This window comes from Wyeomyia smithii, chromosome 3, assembly GCF_029784165.1.
Source record: "Wyeomyia smithii strain HCP4-BCI-WySm-NY-G18 chromosome 3, ASM2978416v1, whole genome shotgun sequence".
Taxonomy (NCBI): Eukaryota; Metazoa; Arthropoda; class Insecta; order Diptera; family Culicidae; genus Wyeomyia; species Wyeomyia smithii.
In genome coordinates, this window is record NC_073696.1 from 187693542 (window position 1) to 187703615 (window position 10074).

The 10074-nt window shown below is 39.2% G+C and overlaps 1 protein-coding gene across 2 annotated transcripts in view; it reads right to left on the reverse strand.

Moving 5' to 3' along the window:
* The window catches only part of LOC129732772 (peroxidase skpo-1-like), a 54048-nt gene extending 44286 nt beyond the window's left edge, over positions 1-9762 (reverse strand). For both annotated transcript variants that reach the window (XM_055693996.1, XM_055693997.1), the window contains exons 1-2: positions 9627-9762; positions 6262-6360 (exon numbers count right to left, since the gene is read on the reverse strand). In XM_055693996.1, coding sequence (XP_055549971.1) covers positions 6262-6281 — 20 coding nt within the window. In that variant the 5' untranslated portion in view covers positions 6282-6360; positions 9627-9762. The remainder of the gene's footprint in view (positions 1-6261; positions 6361-9626) is intronic.
* Between the last annotated feature and the right edge of the window lie 312 nt (positions 9763-10074).

A 10074-nucleotide genomic window follows, 5' to 3' on the forward strand; every position in this document is an offset into this window, starting at 1 on the left:
ACATCCACCAAACGAATTTGGTTCTATTTACTTGGTTAGTTCTCGAGATGTGCAGAAATTTGTGTTTCATTTGTATGGGACTCCTCCCTTCCAGAAGAGGGAAGGGTGTCGAATCAACATGGACATATTTGTTACTCCTAAAAACATCCACATGCCAAATTTGGTTCCATTTGCTTGGTTAGTTTTCGAGATGTGCAGAAATTTGTGTTTCATTTGTATGGGACCCCTCCCTTCCAGAAAAGGGAAGGGTGTCGAATCAACATGGACACATTTGATATTTCTAAAAACATCCACATGCCAAATTTGGTTTCATTTGCTTGGTTATTTTTCGAGATGTGCAGAAATTTGTGTTTCATTTGTATGGGACCCCTCCCTTCCAGAAAAGGGAAGGGTGTCAAATTAACATGAACATATTTGTTACTCTTAAAAACATCTACATGCCAAATTTGGTTCCATTTGCTTGGATAGTTTTCAAGATGTGCAGAAATTTGTGTTTCATTTGTATGGGACCCCTCCCTTCCAGAAGAGGAAAGGGTGTCGAATCAACATGGACATATTTGTTACTCCTAAAAACATCCACATGCCAAATTTGGTTTCATTTACTTGGTTAGTTTTCGAGATGTGCATGAATTTGTGGTTCATTTGTATGGGACCCCTCCCTTCCAGAAGAGGGAGGGGTCTCAAACTATCTTAGTCATCTTTCTCGGCCCCTAAAACCCCTATAGCCTCAAGCCCTCAAGCCTATTTGGGACAGACAGACAGACAGACAGAGCTGCATTTTTATATGTATAGATATGGCAAAAAAGTTTGTAATTTTTAACGCGCCATGATATTACTGGCAAATCAGTAATTTATTCAGAAAATAAAAAATATATCTGAATTTTCATTAAGCTCGGGTTTGCTATACTATGGAACATTTTACTAAACTTTGTGTTCAGCATGGTCAACATTCACTACTGAACTGCAAGAATTATTAGTAGCATTGAGAATCTCGGCCTTTTATTACCGTTCAATTACAAATGGCTATTAATTTGACGTAGGTAATCACAGTCTGTTCGCCATATTTGTCGTTGGTTTTATTTTAATCCCTCATAAGACGGCTTCTAACTAAAACTTCTTGTGCAAGACTAATAAGATTTTTTTAGTATCTTGACAAGTTGGCATTTACTTGTTGCATTCACGGAGAAGAATACTTGCGCTTGAATAAAACTTGCTTGAACTTTCCAAGAAAAACAAATTTTATCTGAGATAACCCCCTCTCCCGTTTGACAACTGTTTGTTCACAGTCAAGCACCATTTTTGTGATCATTGCTGTTGGAAAAGTCTTACTTGTAGCGATTTTTAAAACGAGAAACAATAAATGGTTTAGAATAAACATCCAGTGTACTTTATAATTAGGGCCTTAAAACATGAGCAAAATGAAGAAATGCAACATATTGCATGAGGCAGGGGAATGAATACCACTTCTCTGTCATTGTCAGGTACAAGTCGGACTCGATTATCCGGAGACTCGATTATCCGGAGTAAAAAATGTTTTGGTGTTCCGGATAATCGAGTCCAACCTGTATTGGAATTTCTACCATCTTATATTTCATGTCCGTTAGTGAGTATTGGGGCTTATTACGGATGTCACCTCACGGTGAGAACGAATCGAAAAAATCTCACGGTGAAAAAAGACGCGTGTAAATCAAACGGGAATCACTTTCACCGTACCTATAACGGTTGTCATTTTTTCCCGTAAAAAGCCCCATTGAGTTTTTGCTGTTTTTAAACCACCAAAAGTAATATACCCTTAAATGACTTGATTTAGAATGATTTAGGTTGACTTGATTTAAATTGAGTTAGTTGCTTGAATGAGCTGAAAAATGTTTGTTTATTTTAGATCCTTTTCTTTCACGAATGTTTCCTCTTTCATGAGGCAAAATGGGTTTAAGAAAATTTTATGAGCACATTTCCAAGATAGATTCTTCTTGAAGATAAGTACCATAAAACTATCGTAAAACTCTCATGAAGTTTTATGGAAGCTACTCATAGGTATTTTGATAGGGATACTGAGTGCGTTTCAAACCGCTCTTCAGACTAATTACACTTATTAATGAAGGAGTTTTATGAAGGATTCTTCAAGTGTTCTTTAATAACTCTTGGGAACTGTTGATAAAAAAAACCACAAGTACTTAAATGAATTTATGATAAAACTCGATAGATTTAGTAATGTTTCGATAAAACTACTATAAAATATAAAAAAAAACTAAATCGTCTTTGGATTGTTACTTGGGTTGTATTATAGAGGTGAATGGGCATTCAGACGGCAAGGTAAAATTCTGAACGCGGCCTTTTTTATATTTAAAAAACATGAAAGGGTAAGGGGTTTTTAATTGGGCTGTTTAGCTACACACGGATTCCACATTTTTATATATCAGCTGAAAGAGTATAATTTTCTGAACAAAACGTGATTTTTTCGAAATTTAATTTAATTGTCCTTCGATTTTTGAAAGAAGAATGAAAATCGCTCCAAATCGCTGCAATGACAGTTGGTATATGGGCGTACTGTCATTGTAGCGATTTCGAGCAGTTTCAATTCGTGATTTAAAAATTGAATGACAACGATAGGACATTTTCGAAAATCACGTTTTGCTTAGAAAATGCGGCTCTTTCAGATGATATAAAAACTGATATAACTAAACAACCCAATTGTAGAGTATTGGTTTGCTCAATTTCATCTGAAAATTCGTTAAACCGTGCTAAATGATCGCAAAATAAGTTTGATTCGTTGAGCGGGGGCCTAGTGTGGTTGGTAACGTCTCCGCCAACCACGCTCGACGCCTGGGTTCGAATCCCACCGCCGACATAGGTGTCGATGGTTGTGAGGTGGCGTGATCCACTCACAACCAACCCAACTGGTCTAGTTTCAATCCTAGCCGACACCGGGAGATTTTCTGAGGTTAAAAATCTCTGGGATCACGCCTTCCATCACATGAAGAAGTAAAGCCGTTGGCGCCGGTTTGTTAATCAACAGGTCGTGAATTAGGGTCCTGGGTGAAGTCGCCTCCCCGGGCGTCGGTGATTGGCACAACAACAGTGGCGGAACTAGACCGACGGAAAATAAGTGAGAATAAAAAAAAAAAGTTTGATTCGTCAACTACCTTGTAAGTACATGTTAAACAAGTACTCTGTTACCAAGGCTACGCTCCCGCTCATACTACTTGCGATACGATTGATAAATTAACAGAAATTCAGCCCCGAGTGGTTATTTTCTTTTTCTCTGGTTGAATATATACCTAGCTCTCTGACAGATGATTCCGCTTTAATGAAGAGCTAGAGTTGGAAATGAACGAAGGGCGTGACGCACAGCTTTACAAAACTACAGTGTAGTAACAATCAGTGCATCACAATAAATAGATATTATTTCGAAGAATAAAACAGTTTTTAAGAAGCTTAGTCGACAACAAAATATATGCGTTTTTTGTTCCTGTATGGACCACTCACTCGCAGTGGGGTCCATACAAAAAAAAATCCAGCAGTCGCCATTGAGCCCAGATACACGAACTCGCCTACGGGAACTGTTCAGCTTCTCGTAGAACTTTCGTGTGTCATTCGCACGGTACAGTTCCTTCATCACCTCGCGATCTCTATATTCCTGCTGGCGCTTCTGCTTCCGTAAGACCAAGTTTCACCTGTTCCGTGCGCGTCGGTAGCGCTCCACGTTCGCCTTTCGTTTCCACTAACTGTTTGCACTCGCCGTCAAACCAGTCGTTTCTCCTATTCGGAGCCATAGTACCAAGCGCCGCTACAGCAGTACTACCTATGGCTGATCGAATGCCATCTTCAAGAGTAGCTGTGCCAAGCTGCTCTTCCGTTGGTAATGCTGCATCCAGCTGCTGCGCGTAACTTCGGCGTCTCGTAGTTGCCCGATGTTCGGCCGCGGTGGGTGACTTTGACGCGTGTCTCGCACCGTCGAAAGTTTTGAGCGCATGCATACCGTAACAAGGTAATGGTCCGAATGAATATTCGCACTGCGGTAGGTGCGAACGTTGATGATGTCTGAGAAGAATTTACCATCGATTAGCATGTGGTCGATTTAGTTCTCCATTTGTAAGACAGCGTGGGAAGGTACTTCTGACTACCATACCGCGGGAGGCTGCAAAGTTCACGCATCGTTGGCCATTATCATTTGATGCGGCATGCAGGCTATTCGGCCCGATCTGAGCGTTCATATCACCGATGATGTTCTTAACGTCCTGTTGCGGACAGCTATCATACACCTCCAGCTGCGCATAGAACGCTTCTTTCTCGACGTCGCGTCTTCCTCCGTGTAGACAGTGCATGTTGATGATGATGTAGTTGAAGAACCGGCCCTTAATTCTCAACTTACAATCCTCGCACTCATAGTGCTGGGTAGGATGCACCCGATCACACGTTGGCGCATCCTACCCAGCACTATAAAACCAGTCCCAAGCTCGTTGGTGGTGCCACCGCTCTGATAAAAGGTAGCCTCTCGATATCCGCTTTTCCATACCTTTTGTCCCGACCAGCAGTGCTACGATTTCAAAGTTGCGTGGATTGAGTTCATCATATATAATCCTGTCACAGCCGTGAAAGCCTAACGATCTGCAGTTTATGAACCGAGTTTCCAATCGTAGTCCTTATTTCGTTGCCTAGGTCTGTGCCGATTGTTCCGTTCCGTATTTACATCTTCGATATTTACGTTTGGTGTTTTACGGGGCGGCTTGTTGGGCCTTCCCCAACTTCCTGTCTCGCCGGGGGACCATCGTGTCAGCTCTGTTTAGAACCTCTCGCTGACACTAGGACGTTGATCAGCCGTTCCTAACATGGAGAGCAGACGGTGTTCTGAGCCGCACCATCTTGATAAACAGACGCTCAGGTTGGCGAAGTATTTCCTCTACCGCCGAGATATGGTTAACGCACCAATGATCGCGTCGCACCTTCTCACTTAGCTATTGTCGGATGACAACATTTCCCAGGCAACGCCAACCAGTTGTGTCCATGTTTCAACTGGTAGTCTATTCTGCCGTGGGCTGGCATTTTGTCGTAAGCGCCAGAAGCACAAAATCGCTCCAGAACGCTTTATTACGCAATCTGATCTGATGGAATCTGCGTAAATTTGTTAAGAAACGTGTCCCATTGAGTTCTAACGCCAACGTCACTTCTCCTGCAAAATAGCAAAACCATTTCAACATCTTGCACGAAAAGTGACGCTGGTGCGCCTAAACAGTCTAGTTTGCCATGCGTACTGGCCGGCAATCAGCTGCAATGATATAATTAAAATTAACTCCACAAGCATGATACACTATCGTATCCGCACCTCAACGTCATTTCTATGTAAAATGGCGCTAACGTCACTTCCTATTTTTGATATTTCCGGAGTTATTCGCGATTAGGGCGCAACTAACAAAATGTAAACAAATCGTTTTATCACATCATTGGTTTCGAAAAGACTTACAAAATTCATGGCAAGGATCCTTTCTTTTGTATAAATCGATAAAATTATTTAAATCAAGCTTTTAGTGGAGGGCGATAAAGCAGTTTACCCAAAACAAAAGATAAAGTATAAAGGAACTAGGCCCTTTACAGTGTTTTGAAGCAACGGGCTTATTTGCGAAATATTTCGTAAACAGGCGACAGTAAAGGGCGGATCAACTTTTGTTTTCAAAATGAAGGCGCATTTAAAGGGGCGCAACTGAAGAAAAAATAAAAACAAGGCGAAAGAAAGATGGGCGTTTTTCGTTGTCAGAATGCTTTAAGGCGAAATAGAGGTGGGCGAATCTCGTTGTCAAAATGCTTTAAGGCTCATTAGAAAAAGGTTAGAAGAAAAGCGCAGATTTAAGCCATAAATGCACAAATGTAATGTGGTATTGTTAGGAAACTATAAGCCAGGTTTATTTTACGTCGATTTTTGGTATTGATGTTAATGTTAGTCACTTCCTTTGAAATTACGATTTGAAAATGTACTTGCAAATTTTCAAACTGATATTCCCCAATGTTTATCTTTTGCCAGTTGCGCCCTTATCGCAAATCACTCCGGATTTCTCAGCTATTTATCATCATTTTTGGAAACGGTAACAAGCATCTTGAAGGTGGCAACGTATACTATATTAGAACGTAAAAAAATGAAATTTGGAAATTTGGCGCTTACTTCAAAATACCAGCCCACGGCAGTATTGTATCATATGACTCGTGGAGGCATGAGATAGGATCTTGTGTGAAGTTAAGTTTGACGCTCCTTCCAAGTTGTCAACTCACCATTTGAAGCCCGCGGACATTCGTTTCCTGGCTGGTAATATCAGCCGTAAAAACCTTCACAAGTAGTCAAATCGTTTGTTTTCGTTAGTGTCAACTGTGCTGGGAAAGAAAGACAGTGAACATATTAATGCATCCGTACCTACCATAAGACGTCGTCATACAATTTGTATAATTTTTATGATTTTTCAAAATTCTATCTGACAAGGTATTTGTCTTATGTCGAATTCGTTTTCGCGGTGTAGCTGCACTTTTGGCCCCGTAAATGTCTTTTTTCACTTTCCGCACTAGTTTTTTTCTGTCTCTGACTACACTTTTTTATCCAGGACTACACCCCAAAAAAGGAGAGTGTACTGTAGGGAGTTACCAACACATTCACGCGTATGTGTCAAAACAGGTTTGTTTTGGTTCTCGTTCCACGTGGTAAATTTTTTTTCAGCAATTTTCGAGATGGAAATATGAAATGGAAACAGGACAAAAAGAAGATGGCGATAATGACCAAAACAAAACAAATTGACAGTTATCCCTATTATTACGCATACCAATGCAATTACACTGAAAATGTTTTTTTTAAGCTGCAGATGTAATCTGGACCGGTGTAGCTACACCGCGAAAAGGAATTCGACATTAATAAATAACCTAATACTAACACAAAGTCAATAAACGATCACAAAATCTATCTACGAACACGAAGTCTGTTTTTAACAGCTGTTCCAGTAACATTAAATTCAAACGAATCTGCAACCGTATTGAAGCTGGCCGACATAAAGCGTATTGGGCCGAACTGATCAAATTGTACATTACGTTGGGGCAGGCTCGGGCAGGGATCTGGGTCTGAGAGATCGTTCGGGAGCATATCGAGAATTTCCGGGGCATCGATTTTACCTAGAAGAACTTTACCTATGAATAAATCTAAAGCCTCAAAACGTATTTTTTCTAGAGTTCGCATTCCTAAGAACCGGCAGCGTTCAGCGTAGGCTGGCAGATGTGTGGGGTTGCGCCAGGGAAGGAATCGCAGGGCGTATCGTACAAATTTCCGCATCACGGATTCAATTCTAGTAATCCAGAAGTTGTAGAATGGACACCATACAACGAAGCAGAATTCCAAGATGGATCGCACCAAAGAATAGTATAGCGATCTAAGGCAAAACGGAACGCAGAACTCGTTGGCTATCTTGAACATAAACTCGAATCGTCGATTAGCTTTAGATATGATCCTTTATAGTGCAGTTTGAAAGAGAGCGTAGTATCCAGAATAACTCCCAGATCTCAAACTTGTGTCACTCTAAATAGAGGCTAACTCGACATAGTATAGTCAAATAAGATTGGATTTTTTTGTCCGAAAGAAGGCGATGACTTACAGAAAAAAAGGTTTCTAAAACACCATAGGTTGAAAAGATCCAGTAGTCACTGAAGCTCAACACAGTCCGTAGTATTCATCACAACTTCAAAAGGTTTGGATTTCCTATTGAGCATCTTAGTAGACGGGAATTGAACATTGATAATAAAAAAATGTTTCCATTTAATTCTACTACCTACCAAAAGATCGAATGCTCTCTCATACCGACCACAGATTCGTACGTATTTCGGTTGCTAAAGACAACCATTATCAGCGTTCATTTCGAAATACGTCACAAGTATAAAAACTATGTAGGTATTTTATTTAGAAATGGAAAACGTCGCAATGTGAAACTAATAGTTTCATATTGTTATATTTATTGAAAAACAGATATTACTAAAACCAACGAAATAGCTGTTACCACAATCTTCGACCACGCGATTGAAGCCGTGGCTTGAGGCTAGTATATAAATATATATATATATATATATATATATATATATATATATATATATATATATATATATATATATATATATATATATATATATATATATATATATATATATATATATATATATATATATATATATATATATATATATATATATATATATATATATATATATATACCACAGGACAACCCGTCGAATAACAGCTGCGCCAGAAAACCCCGAAAAGAACTGTTCAGCCTTTCAACCAACAATCGATTTCAATAGAACGCAATGTGTCAATCACCGTGATATTGCAAAGCCCCATCCCCAAGACTGTTGTAGTTGAAATATTCAAATTCACCAGTCATCAGTCGATATTTTGCCGTCAAACAGAATAATATCTTTCTCTTTCAGCTTTTCGCAATTCGTTTATCCAAAATATCGCTTCGTCAAGTTGATGACGTAAAACACCAATTCTCACATACTTTCGACAGGAACATTCAATTGCGCAGAAAGTCGAAATTGATTTTATTTAAATCCGTTTCCTATGCTCAGCTCAAGCGATAGCAGAGGAAAGTTTCTAATGTGTTTGGCTTGTTTTATTTTCCTGACTGCGAGGCAGAAAAACAAAATTTCCTTTTTATAATTATGTCGCAGTCTTTTTATGCAGATCTTGAAAAAGTTTTTCTTAGGACAGGGTTAACATTATTGACCATATTATCACTAGGAATCCTATAAAAATCTTACTTCAGTTGTACTTAATCGAACAAAATTCTTCCAATCCTTATTACTACCAAACCACAATGCACTTTATCGGCGGCGCAAAGCCTCCGGCAGTACAAAGCTGCAAAACGAAACCATCGAATGATAGCAGGAGCGAAAAAATCGCAACTGATGGAAAAGTTCCCATAGTACCTACAAGACAAGTAGACGGCGGAGAGTGGTTATATTTATGGATAAAGTTTCGCCAACAGTATCACTCACCAAAAACGAATAAAAGTTTTATAAACTTCACAAGCTTCTGCGGCTAAATCTTCCGCAGATAATAGAACTAGTTTCATCGGTCGAGCTGGCAATCGGCAACATCGATTGTATTTTTACGTGGGGATTGTCTTGTTGGGCTTTCAACACAGTGTAAGTATTTACTGCATTCGTGAAACTGAGTATAAATATAAATATCTTTACAATAATTTAACGTGAGTAAGAGATAAGAGTACTCAAAAGATAAGATACTTTTTTTAGCTTATACTTATAACGTATAATTGCGTATTTCAAAAAAAAAATGCAATTACATCCGCAGATTTTACGAAACACTGTTATTCTCCAGCCTCAACGAAGTAACGCGGTGTACTTATCGTCGTTCTTGTAACCTATAGTAAACCAAATATGTAGAGGTTCAGCTTCTAAGGTAAATACCAATCCAAGCTATAAGAAGATTCTGCAAAAAATTTAGTACGTATTACGTATTACTTGTTATCGGTCAGTTTCAATTCACCTATTTTAGATTAATATTACCAATTTTGATACAAACTACTCAAAATTTAAGTTAAAGTGCTTTAAAAGGCTGAGTTATTAGAGTAGTGTAGTCCACTTACCGTTTACTCGATTTGGCCCACTCAGAATAGATCGTATCGATCTGTAATAACACAAACTAGAGACGCGGAATTCCAACCAAGTTCACTATGCAGTGACACCAGGCCTATGAAAAGACGCCATTTTTCTATGACCGAAAAATAACAAGCAAAATATTGGAACCACAGTGGGTTCGAAATGGAAATGGAGCCACAAAAAAAGTCACATACAACCCAGTGCAAAAGCATAGGCGCGTCTAAGGCCTGAGTGACACTCAGAATAACCTTGCTTATTAGTTTTTGCCTCGACTCTGACCGGAAATGTTACGGGAGGCTTTTAGCAAATATCCTATGGCAGCAATTGATTTATCTTCAGTGCTGTGACGTTTTGCAGCGTTTTATCGCTTTAGCCTATCAAGCTAGAAAGGTAAAAATATAGTCTCTATAATTCCTATTACATAGGGGAAGTGTG